At 37.9% G+C, this 22320-nt stretch overlaps 1 protein-coding gene across 1 annotated transcript; it reads left to right on the forward strand.

Moving 5' to 3' along the window:
* Positions 1-3821: 3821 nt before the first annotated feature.
* FBXO16 (F-box protein 16) lies at positions 3822-19406 on the forward strand. The gene is made up of 6 exons (XM_085056781.1): positions 3822-3843; positions 4251-4537; positions 5574-5738; positions 7337-7542; positions 18299-18360; positions 19216-19406. Exons 1-6 carry the CDS (start codon positions 3822-3824, stop codon positions 19404-19406), a joined length of 933 nt encoding a protein of 310 aa, XP_084912907.1.
* Positions 19407-22320: the final 2914 nt, after the last annotated feature.

Consider the following 22320-nt stretch of genomic DNA (forward strand, 5'->3'; position numbering starts at 1 on the left):
TGTTGGATGAGAATAAAACAAACAGGGAAAAGCAGAATTCCCCAAGGAGGGAAATTCCCCAAACTGCTCCGTTTTCCCTTTGGGAAAAAGGTGATTTTGGGTCTGTGAGGCTGCGTGAGGAGTTTCATGGAATTCTGGAGATTGGGGTGGGAAGGACCTTAAATGTCATCCCATTCCAACCCCAAAAACCTAAATCCCATCACTCATCCCATTCCAACCCCAACACCTCAAATCCCATCCTTCATCCCATTCCAACCCCAACACCTTCAATCCCATCCTTCATCCCATTCCAACCCCAACACCTTCAATCCCATTGCTCATCCCATTCCAACCCCAACACCTCAAATCCCATTGCTCATCCCATTCCAACCCCAACACCTCCCGCTGTCCCAGGCTGATCCACGCCCTGTCCATCCTGCCCTTGGACACTTCTGGGGATCCACATTTTCTCTGGGAATTGTCTTCCAGGGCTTCCCCACCCTCCCAGGAAGGATTGCTCCCAAAATCCCATTGAAATCTTTCCTCTCTCAGTTTCAAACCTTTCCCCTTTTCCCATCTCTACACAGACAGGATGAAGCAAATTCCACATTTCCCCTCAGGAATCTGACCATCTCCAACCTGCTGTTCCCACTGGGAATTCCTGCTGCTCCTGGGAATTATTTCTCCCAATATCCCATCAAAATCTTTCCTCTTTCAGTTTCAAACCCTTCCCCTTGTCCTGTCTCTACACATTTTGAAGCAAAATCCACATTTCCCCTCAGCAATCTGACCATCTCCAACCATCCCACCCTGCTGTCTGCTGCTCCCACCGGGAATTCCTGCTGCTCTGGGGAAGGATTTCTGCCAATATCCCATCGAAATCTTTCCTCTTTTAATTTCAATCCCTTCCCTTTTCCCATCCCTACAAACTCCTGTAGACAGGATGAAGCAAAATCCACATTTCCCCTCAGCAATCTGATCATGTCCCACCCTGCTGTCTGCCATTCCCACCGGCAATTCCTGCTGCTATCAAGGAAGGATTTCTCCCAATATCCCATCAAAATCTTTCCTCTTTCAGTCTCAAACTCTTCTCCTTGCCCTGTTTTTACACACTCTTGCAGACAGGATGAAGTAAAATCCACATTTCCCCTCAGCAATCTGACCATCTCCAACCTGCTGTTCCCACTGGGAATTCCTGCTGCTCCCAGGGAAGGATTTCTCCCAATATCCCATCTATATATTTCCCTTTCAGTTTCAAACCCTTCCCCTTGTCTCTACACAGACAGGATGAAGGAAAATCTACATTTTCCCTCAGGAATCTGACCATCTCCAACCTGGAGAATGAATTCCTCCAACCAGGAATTCCTGCTGCTCCTGGGAAGGATTTCTCTCAATATCCCATCTATATCTTCCCTTTTTAAGTAAGTTTCAAACCCTTCCCCTTGTCCTGTCTCTCCACACTTTGAAGCAAAATCCACATTTCCCCTCAGCAATCTGATCATGTCCAACCCTCCCACCCTGAGGCCTGCTGCCCCCACAGGGAATTCCTGCTGCTCTGGGGAAGGATTTCTGCCAATATCCCATCGAAATCTTTCCATTTTTAATTTCAAACCCTTCCCCTTGTCCTGTCTTTACTCACTCCTGTAGACAGAGTGAAGCAAAATCCACATTTCCCCTCAGGAATGTGACCATCTCCAACCACCCCAGCCTGCTGTCTGCTGCTCCCACCGAGAATTCCTGCTACTCCCAAGGAAGGATTTCTCCCAAAATCCCATCCAAATCTTTCCACTTTTAATTTCAATCCCTTCCCTTTTCCCATCCCTACAAACTCCTGCAGACAGGATGAAGCAAAATCCACATTTCCCCTCAGCAATCTGACCATCTCCAACCCTCCCACTCTGCTGCCTGCCATTCCCACTGGGAATTCCTGCCATTCCCACTGGGAATTCTTGCCATTCCTGCCTTCATCCACAGCCACCCCTAGACTTTTCCTCCCTCCTGGCAGCAGGTTTGGAGCCAGACAGCAGCGATTTCGGGATGAGGTCAGGAGGTTTTGCTGACAGGGCCTTTCCCATCCCTGCTATCAGCAAAACCCCAGCCGCCATCACTCCCACCCTGTTTGCTCAGCCCTGGCAAAGCCACCTCACCTGAGTGCTGAAATCCTCCCACATATATTTAATTCTCCTCTTTAGGTACCTGCAGTGAGCCTGGAAAAGCTGGGAGAAATCTTTGGGACTTAGCTGCTGTGAATTCTCCTCACAAGGTTTCCCTCAGCTCTGCTCCTCATGATGGGGATTGTGGTGGGATTTGTGAGGGAAAATTTTGCAAATTGTAAGGAAAAATACTTCACAAATTGTGAGATACTGTGAGATTGTGGAGCTGGGGGCTGTGGAAGTGTCAGGAAAGGTAAATAATCAGCAATGAGTTCTTAATTCCCCTCACGAGGTTTCCCTCCATTCTGCTCCTCACAATGGGGATTTCTCTCCTGTGTGGTGGGATTTGTGAGGGAAAATTTTGCAAATTGTGAGGAAAAACACTTCACAAATTGTGAGATACTTTAAGATTGCAGTGGTGAGGGCTGTGGAAGTGACAGGAAAGGCAAATAATCAGCAACAAGTTCATCATTCCCCTCACAAGGTTTCCCTCCATTCAGCTCCTCACGGCAGGGATTTCGCCCCCTGTGCAGTGGGATTTGTGAGGGAAAATATTTTACAAATTGTGAGGAAAAATACTTTACAAGTTGTGAGATACTATGAGATTGCAGTGGTGAGGGCTGTGGAAGTGACAGGAAAGGCAAGTAATCAGCAACAAGTTCATAATTCTCCTCACGAGGTTTCCCTCAGCTCTGCTCCTCACAATGGGGATTTCTCTCCTGTGTGGTGGGATTTGTGAGGGAAAATTTTGCAAATTGTGAGGAAAAACACTTCACAAATTGTGAGATACTGTAAGATTGCAGTGGTGAGGGCTGTGGAAGTGACAGGAAAGGCAAATAATCAGCAACAAGTTCATAATTCCCCTCACAAGGTTTCCCTCCATTCAGCTCCTCACGGCAGGGATTTCGCCCCCTGTGCAGTGGGATTTGTGAGGGAAAATATTTTACAAATTGTGAGGAAAAATACTTTACAAGTTGTGAGATACTATGAGATTGCAGCGGTGAGGGCTGCGGAAGTGTCAGGAAAGGCAAATAATCAGCAACAAGTTCATAATTCTCCTCACGAGGTTTCCCTCAGCTCTGCTCCTCATGATGGGGATTTCTCCCCTCTGCGGTGGGATTTGTGAGGGAAATTTTACGAATTGTGAGGAAAAACACTTCACAAATTGTGAGATACTCTGAGATTGCAGAGCTGGGGACTGTGGAAGTGTCAGGAAAGGCAAATAACTAGCAACAAATTCTTAATTCCCCTCACAAGACACTCAGTTTCCCTCTGCTCTGTTCCTCACGATGGGGATTTCTCCCCTGTGTGGTGGGATTTGTGAGGGAAAATTTTACAAATTGTGAGGAAAAATACTTTACAAATTGTGAGGAAAAATACTTTACAAGTTGTGAGATTCTCTAAGATTGCAGTGGTGAGGACTGTGGAAGTGACAGGAAAGGCAAATAATCAGCAACAAGTTCATAATTCCCCTCACAAGACACTCCGTTTCCCTCCGCTCCGCTCCTCCTGTGCGGTAGGAAATGTGAGGGGAAAATATTTTACAAATTGTGAGGGAAAATAGCTTACAAATTGTGAGGAAAAATACCTTACAAATTTTGAGATTTGTGGAAGTGTCAGGAAAGGCAAATAGTCAGCGACAAGTTCATAATTCCCCTCATGAGGTTTCCCTCAGCTCTGCTCCTCATGATGGGGATTTCTCCCCTGTGCGGTGGGTTTTGTGAGGGAAAATTTTATAAATTGTGAGGGGAAATACTTCACAAATTGTGAGATACTCTGAGATTGCAGAGCTGGGGGCTGTGAAAGTGTCAGGAAAGGCAAATAATCAGCAAAAGGTTCATAATTTTGGGCCTACTGTGAACTCACATAAGAGTTTCCACCTTTCCCTGAGGGAAGCCAAGGCCCCGAGTTGGTCCTGGGAGCAAAAATCCTTTTAAAGCCCAAGAGAATCCTGGATCATCCCAGGCCATGCTGCATCCTTTGAGGATTAGAAATCATTACGTGGCTTCAGAGTTCCTTTTCATGTCGCCTCTCTGTTTATTCCCAGCAGTCTGTGAGTCACCAGAAGCTGCTGGTTGTGCACTTTTTAATAAAACCCTCGCCTCCTTTTATTTTAAGAAGCTGAATCTCCGGTTCCTCTGCCCCCCGAAACTCCTTTTATTTTTCTTTCTTATTTTCTTTTTTTTTCTCTTTTCCAGTTTGACAAGTGGACAGACGGCCAGAGGAGGAGGATCCTGGTGGATCTGCTGGAACGCTGCTCGCTTTCCCAGCAGAAATTCTGTGCCAAGCAGCTCCAAACCCGAATTCCCACCGAGGCTGTGGACTTCACCACAAAACTCCCTCGAATCCTATCCTTGTACATCTTCTCCTTCCTGGACCCACGGAGCCTCTGCCGATGTGCACAGGTGAAATAAAAAAACCAACACCTGCCCAAGGTTCAGAAAACCAGCTCAAAACTGTTAAAAAAAATAGGAAAACACTGATTTTTGGTGAAGATAAAAGGGCTTCTGACTCAGCAGCCTGATGTTTGTTCTTCAGATCCTAAATTAGGACAGCTTGGCCAAGATTTGTGGAAGCGAAGAGTAATTTTAGCTGCTCGGTTCTGAAGTGTTTTAAATGTGGCATTTTCAAGTGATTATTCCCAAAAATGAAGCCTGGCACTTCCTGAAAATCACATTCCTCTAAAATACTTTTCACTGCGTGCAGAGCCTTTAATTCTTTGAGAAATACTGCCTTGTGCTTCTGCAAAGAACAACACTTGATCCTTGAAGGAAAACAGATCCTTTAAAATGCCTGAGGGTCAAGTGTTGGATGTGGAGAGGCAGAAAATGACAGATGGGCTTTGGAGCACTGTGGTTGAGACTCCAAATACCAGTTTGCATGCCCTAAAATGCTGTGAGATGTAGTTTTGAACCAATAAATTCAGCTCTCAGTGACATTATTGCTGCACTTGGTCATATTCTGTATAATTTAGGAATATATTAAAATCTCAGCTCGGCTAAGCCTTGTTTTGGTAACTTTTTCCAGCATTTCATGTGGATGAAACTCATTCCCAGGCAGGGAGAAAATAGAAATTACTCAAAATCACAGAATATCCTGAGCTGGGAAGGCCTGAGAAGCACAGAATCAAAGGACTCAGAATCACAGAATATTCTGAGCTGTCAAGAAGGCCTTGAAAGGTTGAGATGGTTTAATCAGAGGTTGAAATGGTTTAACCAGAGGTTGAAATGGTTTAACCAAAGGTTGAAATGGTTTAATCAGAGGTTGAGATGGTTTAACCAAAGGTTGAGATGGTTTAACCAAAGGTTGAAATTGAGCATTAACAGTGCAAAAACCCCAATTCATTGAAGGACATGTGGGAATTACATCCCCAGCACAGAAATCAGTGCCCAAAATCTCGAAATGCCTCAAACCCCGCGGTTTTCCCCTGGCGATTCACAGGTGAGCTGGCACTGGAAGCACCTGGCCGAGCTGGACCAGCTGTGGATGCTGAAATGCCTCCGTTTCGGGTGGTACCTCAACTTCTGCCCCACACCCTTCGAGCAGGGAGTCTGGAAAAAACACTACATCGAGATGGTGAGGGAGCTGCGCCTCACCAGGCCCAAGGTGGGTGAGAAAGGAGGGAGAAATGGGTTTGGTTCTGCCTCCTGGTGGGTTTGGGATCCTCCTGCTCTGAATTCAGAGCTCAGCCCTGTGATTGGAAGGGAATTCCCCCACAGGATGATTAATCTCGGGTTAAAATGTTTAAAATTGAAATCCTAATGTGGGTTATGGGATCAACCACTGCCTCTTTCTGGTCAATAATAATTAATTTTCCCATGACAGGATTGTCCCTGATCAGGTTTTCACTTTTACCACCACAGTTCAACAAATAAACATTTATTTCCCAACATTTTCCAGGTGTATTTGTTTGGTTTATTTGCTCTCCTGACAGGAGGAGCACAGCATGGTTTGGGTTAAAAAGGACCTTAAAGCTCATCTCATTCCAACCCTAATGGAGATTAGGGTTGGTTCTGCCTCCTGATGGGTTTGGGATCCTCCTGCTCTGAATTCAGAGCTCAGCCCTGTGATTGGAAGGAAATTCCCCCACAGGATGGCTAGAAGGTGATTAATCTCAGGTTAAAATCTTTAAAATTGAAATCCTAATGTGGGTTATGGGATCAAGCAGTGCCTCTTTCTGGTCAATGATAATTAATTTTCCCATGGCAGGATTGTCCCTGGTCAGGATTTCACTTTTACCACCAGAGTTCAACAAATAAAACCTGACATTTTCCAGGTTTATTTGTTTGGTTTATTTGTTCTCCTGACAGGAGAAGCACAGCATGGTTTGGGTTAAAAAGGACCTTAAAGCTCATCTCATTCCAACCCTAATGGAGATTAGGGTTGGTTCTGCCTCCTGATGGTTTTGGGATCCTCCTGCTCTGAATTCAGAGCTCAGCCCTGTGATTTGAAGGAAATTCCCCCACAGGATGGCTAGAAGGTGATTAATCTCAGGTTAAAATCTTTAAAATTTTAATTTTAAAATTTTAATTTTCCCATGGCAGGATTGTCCCTGGTCAGGTTTTCACTTTTACCACCAGAGTTAAACAAATAAACATTTATTTCCCGACATTTTCCAGGTTTATTTGTTTGGTTTATTTGCTCTCCTGACAGGAGGAGCACAGCATGGTTTGGGTTAAAAAGGACCTTAAAGCTCATCTCATTCCAACCCTAATGGAGATTAGGGTTGGTTCTGCCTCCTGATGGTTTTGGGATCCTCCTGCTCTGAATTCAGAGCTCAGCCCTGTGGTTTGAAGGAAATTTCCCCCACTGGATGATTCATCTCAGGTTAAAATGTTTAAAATTGAAATCCTAATGTGGGTTATGGGATCAAGCAGAGCCTCTTTCTGGTCAATAATAATTAATTTTCCCATGGCAGGATTGTCCCTGGTCAGGATTTCACTTTTACCACCAGAGTTCAACAAATAAACACTTATTTCCCGACATTTTCCAGGTTTATTTGTTTGGTTTATTTGTTCTCCTGACAGGAGGAGCACAGCATGGTTTGGGTTAAAAAGGACCTTAAAGCTCATCTCATTCCAACCCTAATGGAGACCACAGACAGCAATTCTGAGTTAATTCCCAATTATTAACTCCAAATTCAGGCCAGCCTGGTTCTCACCGCGGGCTAAAAGCGATTTTCTCCTTTCATCTCTCACATTCAGACTCCTTCCAAGGACGAGTTCATCGTCATTGACGTGCAGCCAGTGAAAAGCAACACCCCAGAGAGGACAATTCCCGTGGCAGGAGGGGGAGCAGCCAGGGGGAAAAAGGAACTCCCTCCCTGGCGTTCAGCCGACAGGAATCCCACCGACACCATCCGCTACAACTACCTGGACAACTGTGACCCCTGCGAGCACGCCAGGCAGGTGTAAGAGCTTTTTTGAACTGAACTTTTTCCTTTTTCCTTTCCCCTTTCCTTTCCTTTCCTTTCCTTTCCTTTCCTTTCCTTTCCTCCTTTTTCCTGTCCTTTCCTTTCCTTTCCTGAAACATCCCTGAAACTTCCCTTTCTCCTTTCCTTTCTCCTTTACTTTCTCCTGTCCTTTCTCTTCTCCTTTCTCCTTTCCTCCTTATTCCTTTCCTCTCCTCTTTCCTTTTTCCTTCCCTTCCCGTCCCTTTCCTGAAACTTTCCTGAAATTTTCCTTTCCTTTTTCCGTTCCCCTTTCCTTTCCCCTTTCCTTTCCATTCCTTTCCTTTCCTTTCCTCTTTCTTCTTTCCTCTTTCTTCTTTCCTTCCCTGAAACTTCCCTTTCTCCTTTCCTTCCTCCTTTCCTTTCTTCTCTCCTCTCTCTTCTCCCTTCTCCTTTCCTCCTTTTTCCTTTCCTTTTTCCTTTCTTTTCCTTTCCTTTTTCCTTTCCATTCCACTCCATTCCATTCCATTCCCATTCTACTCTATTCCATTCCATTCCATTCCATTCCATTCCATTCCATTCCACCCCATTCCACTCCATTCCACTCCATCCCATTCCACTCCATTCCATTCCATTCCACTCCATTCCCTTCCATTCCTTTCCATTCCATTCCATTCCATTCCATTCCACTCCATTCCACTCCATCCCATTCCACTCCATTCCATTCCATTCCACTCCATTCCCTTCCATTCCTTTCCATTCCATTCCACTCCATTCCACTCCATCCCATTCCATTCCATTCCATTCCATCCCATTCCATTCCATTCCATTCCACTCCATCCCACTCCATTCCATTCCATTCCATTCCATCCCATTCCACTCCATGCCATGCCATTCCATTCCATTCCACTCCACTCCACTCCATCCCGTTCCATTTCCATCCCATTCCATTCCATTCCATCCCACTCTATTCCACTCCATTCCACTCCATTCCACTCCATTCCATTCCCTTACATTCCATTCCACTCCACTCCACTCCATCCCATTCCATTCCATTCCATTCCATTCCATTCCACTCCATCCCACTCCATGCCATGCCATTCCATTCCATTCCACTCCACTCCACTCCACTCCACTCCACTCCATCCCGTTCCATTTCCATCCCATTCCATTCCATTCCATTCCACTCCATTCCATTCCATTCCATTCCACTCCATTCCACACCATTCCTTTCCATTCCATTCCACTCCATTCCATTCCATTCCATTCCATTCCACTCCATTCCATTCCATTCCATTCCATTCCACTCCATTCCATCCCATTCCATTCCACTCCATTCCATTCCACTCCATTCCATTCCATTCCATCCCATTCCATTCCATTCCACTCCATTCCATTCCATCCCATTCCATTCCATTCCATTCCACTCCATTCCATTCCATTCCACTCCATTCCATTCCATTTCCATCCCATTCCATTCCATTCCATTCCACTCCATTCCATTCCATTACATTCCATTCCACTCCACTCCACTCCATCCCATTCCATTTCCATCCCATTCCACTCCATTCCATCCCATTCCATTCCACTCCATGCCATGCCACCCCATTCCATTCCACTCCACTCCACTCCATTCCTTTCCATTCCATCCCATTCCATTCCATCCCATTCCCTTCCACTACATTCCATTCCTTTCCTTTCCACTCCATTCCACTCCATTCCATTCCATTCCACTCCATTCCATTCCTTTCCTTTCCATTCCATCCCATTCCATTCCATTCCATGCCATTCCATTCCATGGCGTTCCATTCCATTCCATTCCATGCCATTCCACTCCATTCCATTCCACTCCATTCCATTCCATTCCACTCCATTCCATTCCATTCCATTCCATTCCATTCCATTCCATTCCATTCCACTCCATTCCACTCCATTCCATTCCACTCCATTCCATCCCATTCCATCCCATTCCATTCCATTCCATTCCATTCCCTTCCCTTCCCCACAGGATTTCCCATTCCCTCTCCATCCTCTCTCTGCCTGTTCAGCCAGCTGGCTGCAAACCCACTTTCCTCCTTTTTCGGGGTTTTTTTGGGATCAATTTCGGTCAAACTGTGGCTGCAGCTTCCACTGCTTTGAGTCCTTCCAGCTGGAAATCCTGCAGGACGTCACAGAGCTGGAATGGCAGGAATTAGACCAAGGGGTTGCTGGAGATTTAAAAAAAATTTTTAAAAAATTTAAAAAAAAATTTTAAAAATTTAAAAAATTAAATGCCTGCTTCCCTCACTCCAGGATCATCTGCTGGGAAAAGAAAGGAATTTCATCCCAAAAAGCAGAGTTTTGTGGGGATTTCTGTGAGAAACACACCATGTTTGCCTTTGTCACATCTGCAGGTTTTCCAGATCTTTCTGTTTCTCTTTCTGATTTTCCAAATCTTTCTGTTTTCTGATTTTCCAAATCTTTCTGTTTTCTGTTTCTGATTTTCCAAATCTTTCTGCTTCTGTTTCTGATTTTCCAAATCTTTCTGTTTTCTGTTTCTGTTTTTCCAAATCTTTCTGTTTCTCTTTCTGATTTTCCAAATCTTTCTGTTTTCTGTTTCTCTTTCTGATTTTCCAAATCTTTCTGTTTCCTTTTCTGTTTCTGATTTTCCAAATCTTTTCTGTTTCCTTTTCTGTTTCTGATTTTCCAAATCTTTCTGTTTCCTTTTCTGTTTCTGATTTTCCAAATCTTTCTGTTTCCTTTTCTGTTTCTGATTTTCCAAATCTTTTCTGTTTCCTTTTCTGTTTCTGATTTTCCAAATCTTTTCTGTTTCCTTTTCTGTTTCTGATTTTCCAAATCTTTTCTGTTTCCTTTTCTGTTTCTGATTTTCCAAATCCTTTTCTGTTTCCTCTTTCTGATTTTCCAAATCTTCCTGTTTTCTCTTCTATTTCTGATTTTCCAAATCTTCCTGTTTCCTTTTCTGTTTCTGATTTTCCAAATCTTCCTGTTTCCTTTTCTGTTTCCTCTTTCTGATTTTCCAAATCTTTTCTGTTTCTCTTTCTGATATTCCTCCCTGCTGTGCCAACAAAACCCTTGGGAACCAGCAGAGCAGCGATGAGGAAATATCTCAGATTATCCCTGAGGAGAACAATCAGCCCAGAAATTGTTTGGCCAAACATTTTGGGAGTTCTTTCCCAATGGGATTAAACTTTTATTGAAATTTTAATTCTTTTTATTAAATTTTTAATAAAATTTTATTATTTTTATTAAATTCTTATTAAATTTTCATTAATTTTTATTAATTTTTACTACCTTTAATTTAATTTTTATTTAAAATTTAATAATTTTTTATAAAATTTTTATTAATTTTTTATAAAATTTTTTATTAAATTAAAAAAAAATTATTCTCACAGCAGGGATAAAAATCTCTGTATTTTTGGATCTTCCTGCAGCTCAAGAACAAAATCTTGGTGTAAAAAGGATATCAGGAGGAATGAAATCTGCGCAAAATCAGAGCCTGAAACGATGGGAGGGAATTCCCAAACTTGCCAAAAAGGGAATTTGGGAGAGGAAATTGGGTTTTTTCATCTTTTTTCATCTTTTCCATCTCTGCCATTCCCAAAACAGGATTTTCTCATTCAATTTCTGTGAGGTTTAGGATTTTCTGTGAGGTTTAGGATTTTCTCATGTAATTTCTGTCAGGTTTAGGATTTTCTGTGAGGCTTAGGATTTTCAGTGAGGTTTAGGATTTTCTCATGTAATTTCTCTGAGGTTTAGGATTTTCTCACGCCGTTTCTGTGAATTTTAAGATTTTCTCATCCTGTTTCTCTGAGGTTTAGGATTTTCTGTGAGGTTTAGGATTTTCTTATCCCATTTCTGTGAGGTTTAGGATTTTCTGTGAGGTTTAGGATTTTCTCATGTAATTTCTGTGAGGTTTAGGATTTTCTCATCCTGTTTCTCTGAGGTTTAGGATTTTCTGTGAGGTTTAGGATTTTCTGTGAAATTTAGGATTTTCTCATGCTGTTTCTCTGAATTTTAGGATTTTCTCATTCTGTTTCTATGAGGTTTAGGATTTTCTCATGCCATTTTTGTGAGGTTTAGGATTTTCTCTTATAATTTCTATGAGGTTTAGGATTTTCTCAAGCTGTTTCTGTGAGGTTTAGGATTTTCTCATGTCGTTTCTCTGAGGTTTAGGATTTTTTCGTATATAGTTTCTGTGAGGTTTAGGATTTTCTGTGAGGTTTAGGATTTTCTCATATAATTTCTGTGAGGTTTAGGATTTTCTCATATAATTTCTGTGAGGTTTAGGATTTTCTCATATAATTTCTGTGAGGTTTAGGATTTTCTCACGCCGTTTCTGTGAGGTTTAGGATTTTCTGTGAGGTTTAGGATTCTCCTTTGCCATTTCTGTGAGGTTTAGGATTTTCTCATGTCGTTTCTGTCAGGTTTAGGATTGTCTCATGTAATTTCTGTCAGGTTTAGGATTTTCTGTGAGGCTTAGGATTTTCTGTGAGGTTTAGGATTTACTAATGTAATTTCTATGAGATTTAGGATATTCTCATTCAGTTTCTGTGAGGTTTAGGATTTTCTGTGAGGTTTAGGATTTTCTGTGAATTTTAGGATTTTCTCACGCCGTTTCTCTGAGCTTTAGGATTTTCTGTGAGGTTTAAGATTTTCTCATTCTGTTTTCTGTGAGGTTTAGGATTTTCTCATGTCATTTCTGTGAGGTTTAGGATTTTCTCATGTAATTTCTGTGAGGTTTAGGATTTTCTCATATAATTTCTGTGAGCTTTAGGATTTTCTCACGCCGTCTCTCTGAGCTTTAGGATTTCCTCCTGCCCTGCTGGCCCCACAGCCCCTCCAGGCTGCTCCAGGGAATTTTCTCAGCAGCTCCCTGCCAGAAAAATCCCTTTATGAATCACCCTAATCCGCGTCCTCTGCTCCTGGGCTGCTGCTGAACTTCAAAGAGCTCAGTTTCCACCTCACCCTATTTCTGTGGGATGTTCCCAAACTCTGACACCGATTTGGGGTCAAGGGCTTTGGGGTTTTTGGGGTCAAGGTCTTTGGGGTTTTGGGGTCAAGGGCTTTGGGGTTTTGGGGTCAAGGGCTTTGGGGTTTTAACCCAATTTTCCTACAGAATTCCTCCTGAGCTATTAGGTATTTGTGGTTATTTCCCAGTTGTGCTCGATGGGTTTGTGTGACAGATCAGGTTTCTGCGGGGTTTAGGATTTTCTCGTGTCGTTTCTGGGAGGTTTAGGATTTTCTGGGAGGTTTAGGATTTTCTAGGAGGTTTAGGATTTTCTTGTTCCATTTCTGTGAGGTTTAGGATTTTCTCATGTAATTTCTCTGAGGTTTAGGATTTCTGTGAGGTTTAGGATTTTCCGTGAGGTTTAAGATTTCTTGTGCCATTTCCGTGAGGTTTAAGATTTTCTGTGAGGTTTAGGATTTTCTCAAGTTGTTTCTGTGAGGTTTAGGATTTTCTTGTGTAATTTCTATGAGGTTTAGGATTTTCTCCTGCTGTTTCTATGAGGTTTAGGATTTTCTCACTCTGTTTCTGTGAGGTTTAGGATTCTTCTGTGCCTTTTCTGTGAGGTTTAGGATTTTCTGTGAGGCTTAGGATTTTCTTATTCCATTTCTATGAGGTTTAGGATTTTCTTATCCCGTTTCTGTGAGGTTTAGGATTTTCTGTGAGGTTTAGGATTTTCTGTGAGGTTAGGATTTTCTCATGCTGTTTCTGTGAGGTTTAGGATTTTCTCGTGTCATTTCCGTGAAGTTTAGGATTTTCTCATATAACTTCTGTGAAGTTTAGGATTTTCTTGTGCCATTTCTGATTTTCTCATGCCGTTTCTATGAGGTTTAGGATTTTCTGTGAGGTTTAGGATTTTCTCATCCCATTTCTGTGAGGTTTAGGATTTTCTGTGAGGTTTAGGATTTCCTCATATAATTTCTGTGAGGTTTAAGATTTTCTCATTCTGTTTCTGTGAGGTTTAGGATTTTCTCTTGCTGTTTCTGTGAGGTTTAGGATTTTTTCATTCTGTTTCTCTGAGGTTTAGGATTTTCTGGGAGGTTTAGGATTTTCTTATCCCATTTCTATGAGGTTTAGGATTTTCTGTGAGGTTTAGGATTTTCTTGTTCCATTTCTGTGAGGTTTAGGATTTTCTCGTGTAATTTCTGTGAGGTTTAGGATTTTCTGTGAGGTTTAGGATTTTCTTGTGCCATTTCTATGAGGTTTACGATTTTCTCCTGCTGTTTTTGTGAGGTTTAGGATTTTCTGTGAGGTTTAGGATTTTGTCATATAATTTCTCAGAGGTTTAGGATTTTCTCATGTCATTTCTGATGTTCTCATGCTGTTTCTGTGAGGTTTAGGATTTTCTCATGCCATTCCTGTGAGGTTTAGGATTTTCTTGTGCCATTTCTGTGAGGTTTAGGATTTTCTCATGTAATTTCTGTGAGGTTTAGGATTTTCTCTTGCCGTTTCTGTGAGGTTTAGGATTTTCTTGTTCCATTTCTTTGAGGTTTAGGATCTTCTCATGCCGTTTCTCTGAATTTTAGGATTTTCTTGTTCCATTTCTAGGAGGTTTAGGATTTTCTCTTGCCATTTCTGTGAAGTTTAGGATTCTCCTGTGTCATTTCTATGAGGTTTAAGATTTTCTGTGAGGTTTAGGATTTTCTGTGAGGTTTAGGATTTTCTCAAGTTGTTTCTGGGAGGTTTAGGATTTTCTTATCCTGTTTCTGTGAGGTTTAGGATTTTCTGTGAGGTTTAGGATTTTCTCCTGCTGTTTCTATGAGGTTTAGGATTTTTTTCATTCTGTTTCTCTGAGGTTTAGGATTTTCTGGGAGGTTTAGGATTTTCTTATCCCATTTCTATGAGGTTTAGGATTTTCTGTGAGGTTTAGGATTTCCTCATATAATTTCTGTAGGGTTTAGGATTTTCTTGTGTAGTTTCTGTGAGGTTTAGGATTTTCTGTGAGGTTTAGGATTTTCAGTGAGGTTTAGGATTTTCTCATGTAATTTCTGTGAGTTTTTCACCTTTTTTCATCTTTTCCATCGCTGCCATTCCCAAAATTTCTCCCACTGTGCTCTGGGTTGTGTTTTCCACCTTTTTCTTCCACGCTGCTATTGAGGGATTGGGAACATCCTTGGAGCAGGGAGAAAAATCTGTATTTTTGGGAATATCCTCAGAGCAGGGAGAAAAATCTCCTGATTTTTGGATCCAAAAAATCTCAGCTTTCGGATCCAAAAATTTGGATTTTCTGAATCCAAAAATCCCAGATTTTGGATCCAAAAATGTGGATTTTTAAAATCAAAAAAATCTGGAATTTCTGGATCCAAAAAATCTCAGATTTTGCATCCAAAAATTTGGATTTTTTGGATCCAAAAAAATCTCAGATTTTCGATCCCAAAATTTGAATTTTTTGCACCCAAAAATCTCAGATTTTGGATCCAAAAATTTGTGGTTTTTGGACCCAAAAATCCCAGATTTTGGATCCCAAAATTTGGATTTTTTGCATCCAAAAATCTCAGATTTTGGATCTAAAATTTTGGATTTTTTGCTTCCAAAAAATCTCAGCTTTTGGTCCAAAAATTTGGATTTTTTGGATCCAAAAATCTCAGATTTTGGATCCCAAAATTTGGATTTTTTGGATCCAAAAATCTCAGATTTTGCATCCAAAAATTTGTGGTTTTTGGACCTAAAAATCCCAGATTTTGGATCAAAAAATTTTGAATTTTTGCATCCAAAAATCTCAGATTTTGGATCCAAAAATTTGGATTTTTTACATTAAAAAATCTCAGATTTTGGATCCAAAAATTTGAATTTTTTGGATCTAAAAATCTCAGATTTTGCATCCAAAAATTTGGATTTTTTTGCACCCAAAAATCTCAGATTTTGGATCCCAAAATTTGGATTTTTTGGATCCAAAAATCTCAGATTTTGCATCCAAAAGTTTGGATTTTTTGAAAACAAACATCTCAGAGTTTGGATCCCAAAATTTGGATTTTTTTGGATCCAAAAATCTCAGATGTTGCATCCAAAAATTTGGATTTTTTGGATCCAAAAATCTCAGATTTTGGTTCCAACAATTTGTGGTTTTTGGACTCAAAAATCCCAGATTTTGGATCAAAAAATTTGGATTTTTTGGACCCAAAAATCCCAGATTTTGGATTCAAACATTTGGATTTTTTAGATCAAAAAATCTCAGATTTTGGATCCAGAAATTTGGATTTTTTTGTATCCAAAAATCTCAGATTTTGCATCCAAAAGTCTGGATTTTTTGAAACCAAAAATCTCAGAGTTTACATCCAAAAATTTGGATTTTTTTGGATCCAAAAAAATCTCAGATTTTCGATCCCAAAATTTGAATTTTTTGGATCTAAAAATCTCAGATTTTGCATCCAAAAGTTTGGATTTTTTGGATCCAAAAATCTCAGATTTTTGATCCCAAAATTTGGATTTTTTGGATCTAAAAATCTCAGATTTTGCATCCAAAAATTTGGATTTTTTGGACCCAAAAATCTCAAATTTTGGATCTAAAAGTTTGGATTTTTTGCTTCCAAAAAATCTCAGCTTTTGGTCCAAAAATTTGGATTTCTTTGGGTCCAAAAATCTCAGATTTTGGATCCGAAAATTTGGATTTTTTGGATCTAAAAAAATCTCAGATTTTGCATCCAAAAATTTGGATTTTTTGGACCGAAAAACCTCAGATTTTGGATTCAAAAATTTGGATTTTTTGGACCCAAAAATCTCAGATTTTTTGGATCCAAAAATTTGGATTTTTTGGATCCAAAAATCTCTATATTTTTGGATCTTCCTGCAGCTCGAGGACAAAATCTTGGTGTAAAATGAATATCAGGAGGAATGAAATCTGTGCAAAATCAGAGCCTGAAAAACTGGAAATGAATTCCCAAATTTGCCAAAAAAGGGAATCTGGGAGAGGATTTGTGATTTATGGATTTGTGGTTTTGTCAAGGAATTTATGGATTCAGGATTTGGGAATTTATGGATTTAGGATTTGGGAATTTATGGATTTAGGATTTGTGAATTTATGGATTTTTTTATTTATGGGTTTATGATTTATGGATTTATGGTTTATGAATTTATGGGTTTATGGATTTATGAATTTATGGTTTTTGATTTATGAATTTATGGATTTTTGATTTATGAATTTATGGATTTATGGGCTTATGATTTATGGATTTATGAAATTATGAATTTTTGAATTTATGGGTTTATGATTTATGGATTTCTGGATTTATGGGTTTATGATTTATGGATTTATATTTTATGAATTTATAATTTATGATTAATGGATTTTTTGATTTATGAATTGATGGATTTATGGGTTTATTATTTATGATTTCTGGATTTATGATTTATTATTTATGAATTAATGAATTTATGGATTTTTTATTTATGATTTATCAGTTTATGATTTCTGAATTTATGGATTTATGGATTTTTGATTTATGATTTATGGGTTTATGATTTATGAATTTATGGATTTATGATTTCTGAATTTATGGATTTATGATATGTGAATTTATGGATTTATGATTTATGGATTTATGGATTTATGATTTCTGAATTTATGGATTTATGATTTCTGAATTTCTGAATTTATGGATTTCTGGAGTTCTGATTTATGATTTCTGAATTTATGGGTTTATGATTTATGGATTTATAATTTATGGATTTATGGATTTATGAATTTATGGATTTATGGATTTATGATTTATGGATTTAAGGATTTATGATTTATGAGTTTATGATCAATGAATTTATGGATTTATGATTTATGGGTTTATGATTTATGGATTGATGGATTTATGATTTATGGATTTATTATTTCTGATTTCTGAATTTATGGATTTGTGGGTTTATTATTTATGATTTCTGAATTTCTGGATTTATGATTTATTATTTATGAATTTATGAATTTCTGAATTTATGGATTTATGGGTTTATGATTTCTGAATTTATGGATTCATGGATTTATGATTTATGGATTTATGAATTTATGGATTTATGGATTTATGAATTTATGATTTATGAATTTTCAGTTTTATGGATTTATGATTTATGGATTTATGGGTTTATGATTTATTATTTATGAATGTATGGATTTCTGAATTTCTGGATTTATGAGTTTATGATTTATGGATTTATGAATTTGTGATTTATGGATTTATTATTTATGAATTTCTGGATTTATGATTTATGAATTTATGGATTTATGATTTATGGATTTCTGGATTTATGATTTATGAATTTATGGAATTATGATTTATGGATTTCTGGATTTATGATTTATGAATTTATGGATTTATGATTTATGGATTTATGATTTATGAATTTATGGATTTATGATTTATGGATTTATGATGTAGGAATTTATGGATTTATGGGTTTATGATTTGTGATTATGAATTGATGGATTTATGGTTTTATGATTTATGGATTATTTATGAATTTATGGAATTATGATTTATGGATTTTTTATGATTTATGGATTTATGATTTCTGAATTTCTGAATTTGTGAATTTACGGATTTATGAATTATGATTTATGAATTGATGGGTTTGTGATTAATGGATTCATGGATTTAGGATTCATGAATGTTCAGTTTTACGGATTGATGATTTATGGATTTACGAATTTATGGATTTATTTATTAATTTATTAATTTATGGGTTCATGATTCATGGATTAATGAATTTATGATTTATTATTTATGGGTTTCTCATGGAATTTGTGGATTTCTCAGGGAATTTCAGGACATTTTGTGTTTTGCTCTGCAGGAGGAGGAAGGGAAGAGGAAAAACGGATCTGAGCAGGAAGGCTGAGAGGAAGAAGAGAGCAGGTATTTTTTAGGATTTTAATAGGATTTGACTGGGATTTTAATAGGATTTTAATAGAATTTTGATAGGATTTTATTAGGATTTTAATAGGATTTTTAAAAGATTTTAACAGGGGTTTTATTAGGATTTTTGTTTGGATTTTAATAGGATTTTATAGGATTTTTTTAGGATTTTTTAGGATTTTTTTAGGATTTTCAATAGGATTTTAATAGGATGTTTTTAGGATTTTTTTAGGATTTTCAATAGGATTTTAATATGATTTTTTTAGGATTTTTTAGGATTTTCTTAGGAATTTTTAGATTTTTTAGGATTTTTTAGGATTTTCAATAGATTTTAATAGGATTTTAATAGGTTGTTTTGGGATTTTTTAGGATTTTAATAGATTTTTTTTGGATTTTAATAGGATTTTTAGGCTTTTTTAGGATTTTAATAGGATTTTAATAGGATTTTTTTAGGATTTTCTTAGGATTTTTTTAGGATTTTTAGGATTTTTTTAGGATTTTCAATAGGATTTTAATAGGATTTTAAGGATTTTTTAAGGATTTTTTTTAGGATTTTCAATAGGATTTTAATAGGATTTTTTTAGGATTTGTTTTAGGACATTTTAGGATTTTTTTTTATTTTAATAGGTTTTTTTAGGATTTTTTTAGGACTTTTAAAGGATTTTTTTTGATTTTAATAGGTTTTTTTAGGATTTTAATAGGATTTTTTAAGGATTTTAAAAGAAATTTTGTAAGGATTTTTTTAGAAATTTTTAGGATATTAATAGGATTTTTTTTGCATTTTAATAGGATTTTTAGGATTTTTTTAGGATTTTAACAGGATTTTAACAGGATTTTCTCTCCTTCTCTTCCCAGTTCTCTCCTCCTGCCCACCTGGACTCTCCTCCAGACCCTCCAGTTCATCCCAAACCTCCCCAAACTGGGAATTCTCCCTCCCAACCCCAAAATTCCCACTGGAGCACCAGGATCAGCCAGGAGCTGAGGGTGTGTCAGAGCCTGAAACTGCTCCTGCCCCAAACACTGACAGAAAATATTGCTCATTATAACAGAAACTGTGGAAATAAGCTAAAATCAGAGAATCCACAATCAGAGAATCCACAATCAATCAAAGAATCCACAATCAAAGAATCCACAAAGAATCCACAATCAGAGAATCTACAATCAGAGAATCTACAGTCAGAGAATCCACAATCAGAGAATCCACAATCAAATAATCCACAATCAAAGAATCCACAATCAATCAAAGAATCCACAATCAGTCAAAGAATCCACAATCAAATAATCCACAATCAGAGAATCTACAATCAATCAAAGAATCCACAATCAGAGAATCCACAAAGAATCCACAATCAAATAATCCACAATCAAAGAATCCACAATCAAAGAATCTACAATCAAAGAATCCACAATCAAAGAATCCACAATCAATCAAAGAATCCACAATCAATCAAAGAATCCACAATCAGAGAATCCACAATCAATCAAATAATCCACAATCAAAGAATCCACAATCAATCAAATAATCCACAATCAGAGAATCCACAATCAATCAAATAATCCACAATCAGAGAATCCACAATCAATCAAAGAATCCACAATCAGAGAATCCACAATCAAAGAATCCACAAAGAATCCACAGAGAATCTACAATCAATCAAATAATCCACAATCAATCAAAGAATCCACAATAAAGAATCCACAAAGAATCCACAATCAAAGAATCCACAATCAGAGAATCCACAATCAGAGAATCCACAATCACAGAATCTACAATCAGAGAATCTACAATCAATCAAAGAATCCACAATCAATCAAAGAATCCACAATCAAAGAATCCACAATCAAATAATCCACAATCAATCAAAGAATCCACAATCAAACAATCCACAATCAAAGAATCCACAATCAAAGAATCCACAATCAGAGAATCCACAATCAGAGAATCCACAATCAGAGAATCCACAATCAGAGAATTCACAATCAATCAAAGAATCCATAATCAAATAATCCACAATCAAATAATCCACAATCAGAGAATCCACAATCAGAGAATCTACAGAGAATCCACAATCAAAGAATCTACAATCAATCAGAGAATCTACAATCAATCAAAGAATCCACAATCAGAGAATCCACAATCAAAGAATCTACAAATAATCCACAATCAAAGAATCTACAAAGAATCCACAATCAAAGAATCCACAATCAATCAAATAATCCACAATCAAAGAATCCACAATCAAACAATCCACAATCAATCAAAGAATCCACAATCAAAGAATCCACAATCAAAGAATCCACAATCAATCAAAGAATTCACAATCAGAGAATCCACAATCAGAGAATCCACAGAGAATCCACAATCAATCAAAGAATCCACAATCAAAGAATCCACAAAGAATCCACAATCAAAGAATCCACAATCAAAGAATCCACAATCAGAGAATCCACAATCAAATAATCCACAATCAAAGAATCCATAATCAAAGAATCCACAATCAATCAAATAATCCACAATGAGAGAATCCACAAAGAATCCACAATCAATCAAATAATCCACAATCAAAGAATCCACAATCAATCAAATAATCCACAATCAAAAAATCCACAATCAATCAAAGAATTCACAATCAGAGAATCCACAATCAGAGAATCCACAGAGAATCCACAATCAATCAAAGAATCCACAATCAAAGAATCCACAAAGAATCCACAATCAGAGAATCTACAATCAAATAATCCACAATCAGAGAATCCACAATCACAGAATCTACAATCAGAGAATCTACAATCAATCAAAGAATCCACAATCAATCAAAGAATCCACAATCAAATAATCCACAATCAAAGAATCCACAATCAGAGAATCCACAATCAGAGAATCCACAATCAAAGAATCTACAATCAAATAATCCACAATCAGAGAATCTACAATCAATCAAAGAATCCACAATCAGAGAATCCACAATCAGAGAATCTACAATCAGAGAATCCACAAAGAATCCACAATCAAAGAATCTAAAATCAAAGAATCTACAACCAGAGAATCCACAGAGAATCCACAATCAGAGAATCCACAATCAAAGAATCCACAATCAGAGAATCCACAGAGAATCCACAATCAGAGAATCCACAATCAGAGAATCCACAGAGAATCCACAATAATCAAAGAATCCACAATCAAAGAATCCACAATCAAAAAGAATCCACAATCAAAGAATCCACAATCAAAGAATCCACAATCAGAGAATCCACAATCAGAGAATCTAAAATCAAAGAATCTACAACCAGAGAATCCACAGAGAATCCACAATCAGAGAATCCACAATCAAAGAATCCACAATCAGAGAATCCACAATCAAAGAATCCACAATCAGAGAATCCACAATCAGAGAATCCACAATCAATCAAAGAATCCACAATCAATCAAAGAATCCACAATCAAAGAATCCACAATCAAAGAATCTACAATCAAACAATCCACAATCAGAGAATCCACAATCAAAGAATCTACAATCAAAGAATCCACAATCAAATAATCCACAATCAGAGAATCCACAATCAATCAAAGAATCCACAATCAGAGAATCCACAGAGAATCCACAATCAGAGAATCCACAATCAAAGAATCCACAATCAGAGAATCTACAATCAGAGAATCCACAATCAGAGAATCCACAAAGAATCCAGAATTAGAGAATCCACAATCAGAGAATCTACAATCAGAGAATCCACAATCAATCAAAGAATCCACAATCAGAGAATCCACAGAGAATCCACAATCAGAGAATCCACAATCAAAGAATCCACAATCAGAGAATCTACAATCAGAGAATCCACAATCAGAGAATCCACAATCAATCAAAGAATCCACAATCAGAGAATCTACAATCAGAGAATCCACAATCAATCAAAGAATCCACAATCAAATAATCCACAATCAGAGAATCCACAATCAGA

The sequence above is a fragment of the Lichenostomus cassidix genome, chromosome 3 (genome assembly GCF_008360975.1).
Source record: "Lichenostomus cassidix isolate B80296 chromosome 3, HeHo_3.0, whole genome shotgun sequence".
Taxonomy (NCBI): domain Eukaryota; kingdom Metazoa; phylum Chordata; class Aves; order Passeriformes; family Meliphagidae; genus Lichenostomus; species Lichenostomus cassidix.

Coding starts and splice junctions, on each gene's coding strand:
- FBXO16 (XM_085056781.1), top strand. CDS start 3,822: ATGGGGATTTCTCCCCTGTGCG. Junction 5,739..7,336: donor TGCGCCTCACCAGGCCCAAG/GTGGGTGAGAAA, acceptor TCTCACATTCAG/ACTCCTTCCAAGGACGAGTT. Junction 18,361..19,215: donor TGAGAGGAAGAAGAGAGCAG/GTATTTTTTAGG, acceptor TTCTCTTCCCAG/TTCTCTCCTCCTGCCCACCT.